Raw genomic sequence first — 15,495 nt, 5'->3', positions numbered from 1 at the left:
GAGCCAGTATGAGAGACACTCATCCTCACCAGCTCCACCTCTCCCCCACCCCTGCTGCAGGCCATGCCAGAAGTATAAGTCTCAAGAAATCACAAAGCCCCTCTCCCTGGTTTGGAGATGAATGACAAGTCCAAAACCCTGTCCAATCTCCAACAGCTGATCAGAACACTGTTGGTAGTGTGGCGGAGAGTGCCCAGCCAGGTCCTGCCACCTGTTCTGGTCCTGCACAGTGGCAGCCTCACCATTCACTGCCACCACCGCACCCTTGTGCCTCAGCTAAACTTGCAAAGCACATCCTACAGCACCAGCATCTGACTTCCAGCCCTCAGCAGGCCCTGCTTTCCCAGCCCTTGACCCGTTAATCTCCACTGCTCACTCTCCTTTGTTCCCTCAGAGCACTGCCACTATCTAGACCCTCACACATCTAGTGCCTCCTACTTGCCAAGGTACATACAGTGCCCAGTGCCCGCGGGCGCTATCAAATATGGGTTGGATGAAACCTCTGTGTCCCTTCCTGGCCAGTGCCTCCAGCGCAGGTTCCTGTCTATCCCCTAAGGGAGGCACAAACACAGACAGGAAGCCTGAGTCACACGTGGCTGCTGGTGAAGCCCCTATGGACACTGAGGGATTTGGAGCCCTGGATACAGTCCTCCTTTTGGGTGGGAGAGAAATGTGGACAGTTCAGAGCTATTGTTAGGATCTCCCTTGTGGAAATTGCCCCTTAATTGGTAAAAGGGAGAGAACAGCCATGGTTCTCATTGCTGCCTTTGTCCCTGTTCTCATTCCCTCAGCCACACAGAGCCTGTCATCAGACAGACCTTTGCTCAACAAAGAATCTGGTTCAGTGGGCCCTGGGCCAGCTCTTCCTTAACTCATCTGCCATCTTCCTGCTCAACAAGCTTGACAGATCAGCCCAGCAAGCACTTACCAAGAACCTGCCTAACATCAGCCCAAGGTCATCCTGGGGCACCCACAAACTTGTGTGGTAGGCAGAGCAGAGGATCTCACTCTCTTCCTTTCCTCCTATCTACAAGCAATCATGGACACTGCTGTGAGAAGCTTCAGAAAGAGGCACAGGGCCCCAGGCACATGTGGTTCAGGCCCACCCTCAAAATACACAGACTCTGTCATCTTATGTTGCAGCACCCCACCCCCACTCCCAACAGCACTCAGCAGAACACAACCTCTGCTACCCCAAACTAAGAGTCTACCAGCCAAACCTTCCCAGAGTCCTGGCTCACAGGCACCTTCCTTCTCCACCTCCCAAAGTCCCAGGGCACTGCTTTGATTGTCCTCACAGCACTTCAACAGGAGGAATGCAAGGTAGCAGGGGGTCTTTACATAAAAGAGATTTGCTCAGGAGTCAAGAGCAGAGTTCACCAGGAATCACAGGTAGAGGGAGATGGACGTGAGATGGGTCATTCTGGACTTCCGTTATGGTCACCAAACCTAGACTGCTCTGAACTGCTGAGAAGGGCTGGCTTCATGAGACTGAGAAAACCAAGAAGAGACAGCACCAAGCCTCAACTCCAAGAATCCCAACATGACCAAGGAGGTTTCCTTGGGCCTTAGCTCAGTGCTACCTCAAACCTTCCCCTGCTCCTCATCTTCACCAGCCTGGACTCAAGAAGAGGCCCTAGAGCTCACTGGCCCTCAATTCCACCCAGAAGACCCCACAGATGTGGTGTGAACAGTGGTTTCCAGTCAGCTGCCTGCAGGCCTGGCGTGGGTGAATTAGATTAGTGTCTCTATGACCTAGTCTGTCACCTGTACAAGGAGTCAGGAGGCATGTGACACCTCCCAAGCCTAATGTGGCACAGATTCACATGAGCACTGACTACTGTGCTGCTGCACCTTCACCACCAACAGCATCTTGACTGCAACAGTATCTTTTGACCTCCACCCCTGCCCACAGCCCCACCTTCACAGAGCAACTTGAGGAAGACCTAGGTCAAGAGCTTGAGTTGAGACTGACTGCAGAAGCCTTTGACACACCATCTGGATAAAGGGCCCTGAAACCTATTCCAGGGTGGAGGAAGGGGCTCTCAGGGTGGTACAGAGGCTCTCAGTCAGAAGTGCCTCCAAATGGGACCCCAAGAGGGACCAACCCAGGAGCTCCCAAGCCCATCTCAGGCCTAGGGCCAAGATGCAACTCACATTGTAGAGGATGTCAGTCCAGCCCTCCATGGTGATACACTGGAACACTGTCAAGATGGCAAACAGGATGTTATCAAAGTTGGTGATACCAAAGTTGGGTCCTGGCCAATACTCCCGGCACTCGGTGTCACCCTCACACAGCCGGGCAGGGGCCTCCTTGCCACAGGGGAAGTCACCCACAGGATCTGCATCTGTGAGGAGGAAAATGAAGCAGATCCTGAGCTCAGAAACACAAAGTTCTCCAACCCCTCTGGGATTCCTGGGTGCTGGAGAGCGCACTGTAGGCAGCAGGAACCTGGTACCTCCAGACACTCTTCATCAACTGCCTAACCAGTCCTCGCACCTACACCAGGACTCTCCTCCCACCTGCCCCCTGCTTCCACCTGAGGTCAGGACCCACCCTGTTAGGACTTCTGGTCAGTATATCCCTCTCCCTGGGAACCTGTCCATCATCATTTAAACAAGCTCAGAAGCCCATTCATTTTAAAATAAAAACCAACAAACTCCTACCTTCCAATTCTTCCTACCACTACCACCCTGATTTCTCCTCTCCCTCATAGACAAACCACAAAAGTCTTCTAACATGAAGATTTGATTGTCACTCTGGAGCCAGCAAGGCGGTTGGTTAGTATAAAGCTAGACTCCTGGACCTGCACACAGGATAACTGAGAGTTAGTTCAACAGATGCCCAGAGAGAAACTGGAGGCCTCCTGGCCCAGTCACCACTGCACTGGCCCTTACAGAGTGGGGATCCCTCTACTTTCCTGCAATGTAGTGGGCAGCAAAAGACCACCTAGAGAGGTGGTAAAGAAAACATCAGGGTTGGGACATAGCTCAGTGGTAGAATACTTGCCTGGCATGCATGAGACCCTGGGTTCAATCCCCAGTACAAAAAAAAAAAACCTGCTAACCTCTGGGACAAGACAGTTAACAGAATATGATATAGAGTGTTTAGCCTCTTCACTCCCAAAATTCCAGTGACAAGATAGAAGAAAATTTTATGAAAATGTGTACCAACATATGAAAATCCCTCCTATCAACATAGGAGATAATTTGAGGAACTGCAAGGATGGAAAGCAAGTCCTCCCAGGATTAGAAGGCAAAACTGGCCACACAAGTTTATTTCTAACTTTCCAAATATCTAGATAAATTTCATACAGAAGTCCTCATTTGTCTCTGTACACAACTGCATTCTCTGTAAACTAGGACGGTTTCTTCCTGTCTGACTTGACACTCTCGCTTCCTTCTGGTCTCCTGCACTGGTCACACTGCCAATGCCATGCAGACCAGCTACGCCCTTGCTTTGATCCTGACTGTGAAGGAAAAGGTCTCACAATGAAATTCAATGTTTGCAGGGAATTTTAGGGAATTTAAGAAAAGCATCTTTCATTTATAGCTTGATGACAATTTTTTTAAGTTATGAATAATTTAGGGGCTAGAGATGTGGCTCAGCAGCAAAGTGCATGCCTAGCATATACAAGGCCTTGGGTTTCATACCAGTACCAGAAAAAATGATAAAAAAAATAAATCATGACTAACTTATAGCAAATGCTCTTTGGGATCTAAGAGATGATCACATGGGTTTTCTCCTTTAATATGTTGAGCGCTCAAGACTCAAATTTACTGTCTTCCTTAACTCTTTCTCTTACACTCAACAGGAAAACCTTATAGCTTTACCTACAAGTACCCAGAATATGGCTCATTCCAACTACCTCTACCAAACGCCTGGCCCTGGCCACTGCCATCTCTCCAAGATTGAGATATCCTCCCATTGGATCCCGTTTCAGCCTTTGCCTCCCCTCGCTACCTTCTAATGAGCTGACACTAAATAACTGTATTTCAAATACATTTTTTGTTTCCTTCCAGAAGTGGCTACAATCTGTATTACTTTATTTGTGTGTCTATTATTTGTTTACTGGTTATAATCTTCTGTCTCAGTAATCTGGCACCTACCAGTTCTCTCTAGCACCTATAGTGGTGCCTGTCTCCTGGATGGATAAATCTGTCGTCCTCAACTGAGCCGAGATGATAGGAGACCTCACCTGAGCTGTTGGGGAAACAGGCCTTGTGGAATTTTCCCATGTAGAACTCGAGGCCAATGATGGCAAACATGAGGATGGCAAAGAAGAGTAGCAACCCAATCTGCAGCAGTGGAACCATGGCCTTCATGATGGACTTGAGCACCACCTGCAAACCTGTGACCAGAGCAGCGCAGGTCAGAGAGCAAAGGTGGGGGCAGGGGAGAAGGCAGTAACAGAGCAGCAAAAACCCAGGAAGGGCAGGGCTGAGAGACCTGGGGCAGAAGTGGAGCTGTAACTGTTGATGAGGTCAAAGAACAGAGCCATGGCCTCAAAGTAGGGGACACAATAGGGAAGGCTGTGAGAGTGAGGACTCATATGGGGCAGAGTGTGACCTCCTAGGGAGAGGTGGACTGAGCAGTGTCTCAAAGGGGGAGTAACAGAATGAAGAGGTGTCAGAGTTTGAAGTCCAAGAATCCAGGAAAGAACAGGAATCCTCAGAAGGGAAAGCAAAGAAAAGTGGGAAGTAGAGCAGAGGACCCTGGGAGGGAAGAGCAGGGGATCCTGACAGGAAAGAACAGGAATCCTCAGAAGGGAAAGCAAAGAAAGGTGGGAGGTAGAGCAGAGGACCCTGGGAGGGAAGAGCAGGAATCCTCAGAAGGGAAAGCAAAGAAAAGTGGGAGGTAGAGCAGAGGACCCTGGGAGGGAAGCGCAGGGGATCCTGGGAGGGAAGAGCAGGGTCTCCTGAGAGGGAAGAGCAGGAATCCTCAGAGGGAAGAGCAGGAATCTTCAGAAGGGAAAGCAAAGAAAGGTGGGAGGTAAAGCAGGGGATCCTGGGAGGGAAGAGCAGGGGATCCTGGGAGGGAAGAGCAGGGGATCCTGGGAGGGAAGAGCAGGGGATCCTGGGAGGGAAGAGCAGGAATCTTCAGAAGGGAAAGCAAAGAAAGGTGGGAGGTAAAGCAGGGGATCCTGGGAGGGAAGAGGAGGGGATCCTGGGAGAGAAGAGCAGGAATCCTCAGAAAGGAAAGCAAAGAAAGGTGGGAGGTAAAGCAGGGGATCCTGGGAGGGAAGAGCAGGAATCCTCAGAAAGGAAAGCAAAGAAAGGTGGGAGGTAAAGCAGGGGATCCTGGGAGGGAAGAGCAGGGGATCCTGGGAGGGAAGAGCAGGGGATCCTGGGAGAGAAGAGCAGGAATCCTCAGAAAGGAAAGCAAAGAAAGGTGGGAGGTAAAGCAGGGGATCCTGGGAGGGAAGAGCAGGGGATCCTGAGAGGGAAGAGCAGGGGATCCTGGGAGGGAAGAGCAGGGGATCCTGGGAGGGAAGAGCAGGGGATCCTGGGAGGGAAGAGCAGGGGATCCTGGGAGGGAAGAGCAGGGGTTCCTGGGAGGGAAGAGCAGGGAATCCTGGGAGAGAAGAGCAGGAATCCTCAGAAAGGAAAGCAAAGAAAGGTGGGAGGTAAAGCAGGGGATCCTGGGAGGGAAGAGCAGGGGATCCTGAGAGGGAAGAGCAGGGGATCCTGGGAGTTAAGAACAAGGCATCCTGGGAGGGAAGAGCAGGGGATCCTGGGAGTTAAGAACAAGGCATCCTGGGAGGGAAGAGCAGGGGCTACTGACAGGGAAGAGCAGGAATCCTCAGAAGGGAAAGCAAAGAAAGGTGGAAGGTAAAGCAGGGGATCCTGGGAGGGAAGAGCAAGGGATCTTGAGAAGAAGAACAGAAATCCTAAGAAGGAAGAACAAAGAACACTGGGAGCTAAGAGCAGGGGCTCCTGGGAGGGAAGAGCAGAGACTTCTTAGAAGGCACAGCAGGGTATCCTAGAGGAAAGTACAGGGAATCATGGGAAGGAATCACAGGGCATCCTGCAAAGGCAGTAAGGAAGTCCTTAATTGTCCAGATTCTTTATGGAGAATGGGGAAGGTCCACTCTCCTCCAAAAATGGGAAGTGTGTTTCTACTGGCTGTAGAGTGTGATTGAATTCAGGCCAGAAAAATAAGCAGAGGAGGCTGTAACCCCATGATCTCTCACTCTTCCAGCATGGCCCCAGCTCTTGAGTATGGGCCAGGGGCCGTGCCTATTCAGTGTAGAACAGGGAGCTATTCAAAGATCTTTCTGCAGTGGTCCCAGGAAGACACAGAACTAGGTCCCTGCCCACCCAGGCTCCTAGGTACACCTAAAGCCAAGCTTCCACTAGACTGGGGAACAGAGGCCAGGGTGGCCACTGGCTCACCAGTTCCCCTGGCCACCCTGCCCATGTTTGTCTCCTTCATGGCCCAAACCAGGAGCATATATCATGTCCAGTCTCAGTCCCCCAAGGCCTAGTCAGGCTGATCGAACACAGGAGGTCCTTTGCAGCCTTTGAATATTTTTCCACACATTCTATCCCATCCCTGGTCAAGCTTTCATCTGTTCTTCAATGCCATAAAATGAAGCAGGACTAAAAATAACTCTGTTTGTAGGTAGGAACAAAGCTTCCATCTAGGGAAGCCAAGTCAGAGCACAGTAACAGGGTCCCTCTCTGTAATTTTGTAGAGAATTGCCTGGAAAATGCCTGTTCTTCTCTTCCTCCTGCCTGTTTCCCTGGGGTCAGAAATGGCAAGCTCAGGGGCTTGGTGTTTAGCTAAGTGGCAAAGAGAGAATGTGCTTACCATGCTCAAGGCTCTGAGTTCAATCCCCATCACCAAAAGGGTCGGGGAACAGGGCAAGCTCAGAGTCACAAGGCCCTACAGCCACATTCAGGGACTTAACTGTGGCCTTGGCTGTGGTGAGGAGGAAGGGAGGAGGTTGGTGTTCCAGGTAGGCTTGGGCCTGACTGTCTTAGCTGGACTCACTTGGAATCCCTGATACCAGCTTCAGAGGCCTCAGCACGCGCACAGCCCTCAGTGTTCGCAGGTCGAAGTCAGTTCCAGCTGTGGCAAGGATCCTGGCAGGAAAAAGCAGAAGGAAAGGGAAAGGGTTTCCACATTGAGTCTGGGAGGAAACATACTCCTCCTACCACCTGTGTCCTTTCTCCCAAGGGCAGTGATAAATTCATGCCCCATATTCCCCACTATCCAACCACAGGCCAGTATGGGGCCAGGGACTCACCTGGAATCCCAAGCCATCACCAGATATGCTGGCAATGATATCCACCTGCATTACCAGCCCTCCAGTTCAGAGGCACTGTGAATGGACACTCAGCCACTGGCCTGGCAGTGAACCCGTCTTCCAACTGAGTCCAAGCCTACCCTATGCACAACCAACCCCAGCTGTACTTCAGACCATCCCATGAAAGGCAGCAGTGAGTGGAGCTGGAGTACAGTGGAGCCTGAGGGACCCTGGACCAGCACCACATACCACCCTTCTTCACCCTGTCTCGGAAGAACAGGGAAAGCGGAAGGTGGGAGTCAAGGATTCAGAAATCTCAGAAAGACCCTTGTGGAAAGAAACATATTTGTTTTAAAAATAAGTCAGTGGAAAATAAGAAAATAAAAATAAGTCGATGGCAGAGCAGCAAGGGCTATATTCAAAGTAAGAAGTGAACCACTGTTACACTCACACCCAGAGAAGACAGTATCTAACAAAGATTTCCAGGCTAAAGGGAGAGCTTTACCTCTCCCTGAAGGATGAATAAATGGGTAGCTTTACTGACAACCTGTCAGTCACACTGAAGCGAAGAGGAGGTATGCTCCTGATCTACTGTTGGACTTAGGAAATCCAGTCCTGGCAACATGGAGAAGATAATTCTGTCTGATAGTCATCTTCCTGGGGATAGGGGCCCATGAATAAAGTTCCCAAGGGCAAAATCATTGCCTCATGATTAGAATGCGTCACCTTACAGACACTGTGGACCAGTTGAAAAGTTATATGGATGATTTGGACCCTGAATTTCCACCAACTCCACAAGATGTAAAGGGGCACTGTGAGCAATCAGCTTTTTCAAGTTTTCAGAAGGACCAACTAAAGTCAGCAAATGCAGGAGACAACAGAATCAATGTATTAATCAAAAAGCTGAAGAGGAGGGGCTGGGATTGTGGCTCAACAGTAGAGCGCTCACCTAGCACATGCGAGGCGCTGGGTTTGATCCTCAGCACCACATAAAAATACATAAATAAAATAAAGGTATTGGGCCCAATTACAACTAAAAAATAAATTAAAAAACTGAAGAGGAAACTACCTTCTACAAATGTAACAAGAGAATAGGAACATCCTACAATATATACTTCTTGTGATTCTTCTGAAATCACTTCTCCAAAAGATGATTCATCAGCATCTTTCCTAGATACACAGGAGATAGATTCCTAAAGATCTGACTTGAAGATGAATGCTATGTTACATACTCTAACAATAGTCAAACTCACTTCTTGGTATTCCAAGTGCAGAAGAATAATCTATTAGTGATGGAAAAAAGACCTCAGATAAGTCTACAAAGTTCAGATTATTTCCCCAAAATCATTATGCAGTACTTCAGTTCAATCCACATGCTATTTGGTCAATTCAGAAACTTTTTACTCAACTGGAATCTGATTTCCTAGGTCATTGGTTTGTATGGCTTCTGCAATTTTTACTTTGTCTTACTGCCCAACCATGATATTCCTGGACTGATGGAGAAGGCTAAAATTTTAACCAAAAAAATCCTGTTTGAGAATTTGTTGATCTTATGTTATTGATCAATGACAATTACCACAAGAATGAGATCTATTATGATCATAACTTAGGAGGTGTATACTTTCAACCAAGCTGAAAATGGGAGAAGCACAGGATAAAAATGAAAAGTTGACATCTTTATTATTTTGAGAAAATGAAAATTGAGTATCTTTTTTAAAGAAAAATAAAAACTATTGTAGAGTAATGTCAGCAACATGGCCAGAGTTGCCTGGTACCCCACACAAAAAGAGACCACAGTATAAACAACTACCTCTGACTGGAGTGACTGAAGAAGGGTACTGGCAAACAGCAGGAAGTGGCACATTCTGTGGAGCACAAAAACCAGGTACCATCAGGAGGAGAGTGACTCAATCTCCCCACACCGTCTCCCCAAGTCAGACCTGTCTGCCACCAAGACAACTTCTCCTTACAGAGAAAAGGGAAATTAGAGGCCCTAAAGGTCCCCACTACACTACAGATTCCAAGAGTCCCCATTGCCACAGGCCCCAGAGGTAATCAGACTACTGTAGACACAAATGGTCCGTACTTCTGGAGACCCTAACAGCTCCCACACTGCTTCAGACCCCAAGAATGTCAACTACTGGAGACCGTAAAGGCTTCCATGCTGCTACAGACCCCAAAGGTCACCAGCTTCTGAAGACCCCATAGTTATCATACGGATGCAGATGACTATAAAGGAGACCCCTACGACCCTCACAGGCTTTGCAGTTTGAAGAATTTCTCCACACATGGCTGCATCGCCAGGGGAGAAGCCCACATCGTCTACCCTTCATCCCTCCCCATGATATAAGAAGTGACAGTCAACACCACCTTGAAACCAGACACACTGTTAGAAAGTCTGAGGCCTAGCTATCATGGCGTGTCTTCATTCCTGAGGTTCCACTTTTATTCCATCATGCTCACACAACCGGCTGCAGTACCTCCAAACTGCTTATGGCTTTAGCCTAGCAGAAAAGCTGAGACTTGGTTTCCAAATCCATGCAGCACCCCATCCCCCAGGGAGATTTGCACAAAAAGGATGATGCTGCACAGCCAGTGGCCCAGCACACCTACACATATCTACCTGGCCTGACAGACAAACAGTACCTTCATGCCAGAAGAGAGCCCATCACACCACCATCCAGAATACACCCAAGGCTAGCCCAATAGCCAGCCAGGCAGCAACCCTACCCGCCCATTGAGCCTGCTGCATAGCCAGTCATCCCATAACACTCATATGTGCCTGCAGCTGGACCAACAACCAAGCAGACCCCCCAATGGATCTGCTGCACAGCCAGCCAGTCTTCAGCAATCTCACATACCCAACTAGCCCAACAACAAGCCGGATGGCAGCCCTGCCTCCTGGAGAACCCATCACATAGCTGCTGACCTGCAGTACCTTCAGGTACATATGCCCAGCCCAACAACCAGCCAGGAAGCATCCTTTTCTCCAGCAAAACCTCACTAAACATTCACAGTCACAAACACCTAAGCCTAGGCTACAATACAACCACAGACATCGCTTGTCAGGATTATACCTTAAGAATTCACACACAAATCTCACTACTGTGTTTACCAGAATCAAGGCTACCACACCATATCCAGCTGACACCCTCAGCCCCACCCACAAGAAAAAGATTCTCTATACAGAGAAGAAAACTTTATAAAACCAGAAAAGACTATTTACTAACTAGACGTGCAGATGTCAACACAGGGACACAGAAACATGAAAAAGCAAGGAAATACGATGCAACTGGGGAACAAAATAATTCTCCAGCAGCAGACTCCAAAGAAAAGGAAATTTATGAAATGTCTTCAGAGGAATTCCAAATAATAATCTTCAGGAAGATTACAACATTTAATAGCATACAGCCAAACAATCCAATTAAGTCAGGAACAAAGGACAGATGCAGTGGTGTATGCCCCTAATCTCAGCAACTTGGAGGACTGAGGTAGGCAGACTGCAAGTTCAAGGCCAATCTGGACAACTTAGCAAGACTTTGTCTCAAAGTAAAAATAAAAAGGACTGGGGATATAGCTCAGTGATAGAGCATCCTGGTTTCAATCACCAGTACCACTAAATAAATAAATAAACTCAGAAAAAAATTATAATCTGAATGAGAAATTTGACAAAGAGGCATCATAAAAAAAAAGCAAATCTTACAGCTGAAGAATTCTATGAATGAAATAAAAGTACAATTGATAGATATAACAACAGACTAGATCAAGAAGAGGAGGAGTCTAGAGATATAGCTCAGTTGGTAGAGTGCTTTGCTCGAATGCATAAGGCCCTGGGTTCAATCCATAGCGAGGAGGAGGAGGAGGAGGAGGAGGAGGAGGAGGAATTTCTGAACTGGAAGATAGGTGTTGTGAAGATAGGTATTTATTTTATTCTAATCCAGTCAGAAGAAAAGAAAAAAAGAATGAAAAAGGACATCATTAAGCAAATTGATATTTGCATATGGGAGGAACATAGGGTAAAGAGATAAAGGAACAGAAAGCATATTTACCAACAACAACAAAAAAAATAGGTGAAATATTACCAAGTCTTGGGAAAGATATAGACATCAGGTCCAGGAAGCTCAAAGAATCCTAATTAAACTCAACCCAAAGAGATCCTCTGCAATTCACATTAATATTAATATTAAACTGTCAAATATCAAAGACAGAATTCTAAAAGTAATGAGAAAAAAAAGATCAAATCACATCTGATTATCTCAACAGATGCAGAAAAAGCATATGAACAAATTCAACACCTCATCCCGATTAGACTAACAGATTTCTCAGCAGAAACTCTAAAAGACTGGAGAAGATGGGATGATGGATTCAGAGTTCTGAAAGGAAAATACTTGAGCCTAGAATAGTATACCTAGCAAAGCTATTCTTCAGAAATGAAGAAGTAAAGTTTCTCAGATAAACAAAAACTGAGGGAGTCAACACCAGCAGACTAACCTGACAAAACTGTGTAAAGAAGCCTACGTTTAGAAGCAGAAGAAACATGACTACCACCATGAAAACACACAAAGTATAAAACTTACTGACAGAATTGAAACAAAAGATAAAGAGAAGATAATCAAATTTTATCACTAAGAAAATCACTAAACCACAAAGATTAATAATAAGAGGAAGAAACAAAGAATATACAAAACAATAAGAAAACAATTGACATAATAACAGGAGTTGAATGTTACCTGTTAATAATAACCACAAATTTAAAAGGATTAAATTCCCCAATTAACAGATGAATGGATTAAAAAACACCCAACTCTATGTTGCCTACAAGGAACTCACATCATCAGTAAAGACACAAATAGACCAAAAGTGAAGAGATGGAAGAAGATATTCCATGCAAACAAATCAAAGGGGAACAGGAGGAGCTACACCTGAATTAAACAAAACAAACTGACAGACTGTATAAAAGCAAAGAAGGCCATTGTGTAATGATAAAATGATCAATTCAGCAAGAAGATATAACAGTTGTAAATATATTAACACCAACACTGTGCCAACCTAATATAGAAAGTGAATATTAGATCTAAAGGAGACAGAGACTCCAATATAATAATACTTGGGGACCTCAATGCCCCATTTTGATCAATGGACAGATCATCCAGGCAGAAAAACCAACAAAAAATATTTGAGTTAAACTACAGTACGGATCAAATGGACCCTAACAGATATTTCTAGAACATTTCATCCAACAGCTGCAAAAATACACATTCTTCTCATCATTTCATGCAATATTCTCCAGGGCAGACAATGTGTTAGGGTGTCAAAATCATATCATGTATCTTCTCTGACCACAATGGAATAAAATTACAATCAACAATGGAAAAACTGTGGTAATTATACAGATATACAGAATTAAACAATATGGTCCTGAACAACGAATGAATCATGAAGAAGTTAAAGGGGAAGTTTAAAATTTCTTAAAACAAATGAAAATGGAAACATAACAAAATCCATGGTATATAGCAAAAGCACTACTGAGGGAAATCAGTGGCCATAAATACATACAACAGAAAGATATCAAATAAACAACATAACAATGTGACACAAAGAACTTAAGAGCAAGAACAAATCAAACCTAAAATTAGTAGAAAGAAAGAAACAATAAAGATCAGAGCAGAAATGAATTGAGACTAAAAAAAATCACACAAAATAATCAATGAAATAAAAGATTATGCGTTTTAAAAAAAAGGCAACAAATCCTTACTTAGACTAAGAAAAAAAGGAAAGAAGGCTTGTGGGGGGTGGTCGTGCTGAATGACTAGCATTTTCCTTCCTGTGATTGGTAGAGGCTCACTTTCGTAGTGATCTGGTCACCTTCGTAGTGGCCCTAGACACTGCCCAATCCTTGAAGTAGCAGAATATGTCTTCATGCATAGGCATGCCTTCCTGCAGCCCCATGGATTGAGCTAGAGCTAAGCTCACCTGTTCCTTTCTGATACTACCCCTTTACCCTGTTTGGGATAGAACGTTCCAAATGGAGGCCTTCCTAGATGTCAGTCAACATGCTAACAGCAGACATCCCGGAGCTAGACTCCTCAGCCCCCTGACACCTGACCCCTTGCCTCATTTGAGTGGCTTCTCCTCAATAAAAGGGTCGGCAGGTTCCGGCTCTCTCTTTCTGCAGACCCTTAAGGTCAGAGGAGCCATCACAGGACCCCCAAAGGAAAAGGTGTCTCTGTCTTTTGTGTGGTTATTTCACGCAGCCCTATTCCCCTCGAGTGACCCTGAGGGATTGTGTCATGAGGAACGCAACAAAGACTCACTCAGAAAAAGATCAGGGAAAAGAGACATTAGAATTGATACCACAGAAATACAAAAGATTGTTAGAGACTATTATAAACAACCATGACCAAAAAAAATGGAAAACCTAGAAGTGGATGAATTCCTGAACACATATAACTGACCAAGAAAGAACCATGAAGAAACAAAATCTAAAAGATCAATAATGATTAATCAATAATAAAAAGACTCCCAACAAAGAAAAACCCACTTCTGGATGGCTGCATTGCTGAATACTAGCAAAGTTTGAGGAACTAGCACAGATTCTTCTCAAGCTGTTTCCAAACACTGAAAGAAAGGGGGAAATTCCTCCAAACATTCTGTGAGACCAGCATGAAGAGCTGAGAATTCAAAAACTTAGAGCCAATTGGGGGTTTTGTTTTGTTTTGCTTTGTTTTAAATAAAGGCACCAAGAAAATAAACTGGACATAAGACAGTCTCTTCAGTAAGTGGGTGGTAGGAAAACTATATTAATATACAGAAGAAGGGAAATAGACTCCTATCTCTAACCACATACAAAAATCAACCCAAAATGGATCCAAAACTTAAAAGTAAGAACTGAAACTATTAAACTACCAGAAGAAAACAAGGAAATGCCTCAGGATATTGGTCTAGACAAAGCACCAGCAACAAATGCAAAACCTGACAATGGGATTATATCAAACCAAAAAGCACCCGCACACCAAGGGAACAGCCAACAGGGCTGAGAGGCAGCCTGCAGAATGGAAGTCTGACCTGCCAACCACTCACCCAACAGGGGGTTGATTTCCAGAATATGTAAGGAACTCAAGCAATATTTAAAAATCCAATTTTAAAATGGGCAACTTATCTGAATAGACAAAGGAAGATATGCAAATAGCCAATAAGACTATGCAAGAATTCTCAACATTACTGATCACCAAGGGGATGCACATCAAATCCACAGTGAGATATCATCTCACCCCAGTAGAAAGGCTATTTTCAAAAAGACAAATGACACATGTCAGTGAGAATGTGGACAGGGGACTCTATACACTGCTGGTAGGAGCATAAATTAGTTCAGCCACTAGAGAAGTAGTATGGAGGCTTCTCAAAAAATCAGAAATAGAACCATCATCTGATCCAGCACCCACTCCTGAGCACATATGCCAAGGAAAGGAAATTCGTAAGTCGAAGAGAAATCTGCTCTCATGTGCTGACTGCAGCATCCGAGGTGTTTTTCCACAGATGAATGGGTAAAGAAAGTGTGAGATGAACTCAGTGGAATATTATTCAGCCATAAAGAATGAAGTCCTGCCATCTCTGGCAACATGGATAAGCATGGAGGACATTATGTGGGGCACAATAAGTCAGATGCAGAAAGACCCATACTGCATGTTCTCATTTAAATGTGCAAGCAAAGAACAGATGACTGGTTCCCAGAGGCTGGGAAGGGTGGGATGGGTAGCTGGAGAGGATGGCCAATGGGTATAGGGAGCAGCTGGCAGGAAGGATGAGCAATACCCTTTAGAACTGTGGAGTAGCCATGGTTGGCATCAATCACACATCCTCAATACCTAGGATTCTGAATGTCCCCACCCAAAGAAATCATAGATGTCGGCAGTCACAGTCACCCTGTTACACTGAGCTGATCATCACACACTGAACACATGCGCTAACACTTCACCCTGCACCCCATAAACATGCAGTTACTGTGTTCAATAAAATTGTTTTTAAAGGAAAAACCACCTGGCCCATGGCACGAAACCACACTGCCTTGAAGACCCACGTCTCCTCCTGATGGGGAGGGCTTCCAGTCCTCTGTCAGTCCTTCCATCCGAGTGTCGTCCTCGGCCTCCCCAGCCTCCCCGCAAGGGCACTGTGTGCTTTCCCCAGATGAGTGCATGTGCCCCATTCACCCGAGTGCCTGTGAAGTCTCCCTCTTGCCCACCCA

At 45.8% G+C, this 15,495-nt stretch overlaps 1 protein-coding gene across 15 annotated transcripts in view; it reads right to left on the bottom strand.

The window, feature by feature from the left end:
• Window positions 1-15,495, bottom strand: part of Cacna1b (calcium voltage-gated channel subunit alpha1 B) — a 183,122-nt gene that overhangs the window by 143,577 nt on the left and 24,050 nt on the right. For all 15 annotated transcript variants that reach the window (XM_078048846.1, XM_078048847.1, XM_078048834.1 and 12 more), the window contains exons 4-6: window positions 6,998-7,089; window positions 4,200-4,352; window positions 2,158-2,348 (exon numbers count right to left, since the gene is read on the bottom strand). In XM_078048846.1, the coding sequence (XP_077904972.1) occupies window positions 2,158-2,348; window positions 4,200-4,352; window positions 6,998-7,089 (436 nt within the window). The remainder of the gene's footprint in view (window positions 1-2,157; window positions 2,349-4,199; window positions 4,353-6,997; window positions 7,090-15,495) is intronic.

This window comes from Ictidomys tridecemlineatus, chromosome 4 (assembly GCF_052094955.1).
Source record: "Ictidomys tridecemlineatus isolate mIctTri1 chromosome 4, mIctTri1.hap1, whole genome shotgun sequence".
Taxonomy (NCBI): Eukaryota; Metazoa; Chordata; class Mammalia; order Rodentia; family Sciuridae; genus Ictidomys; species Ictidomys tridecemlineatus.
This window is presented reverse-complemented; position numbering and strand designations above follow the sequence as displayed.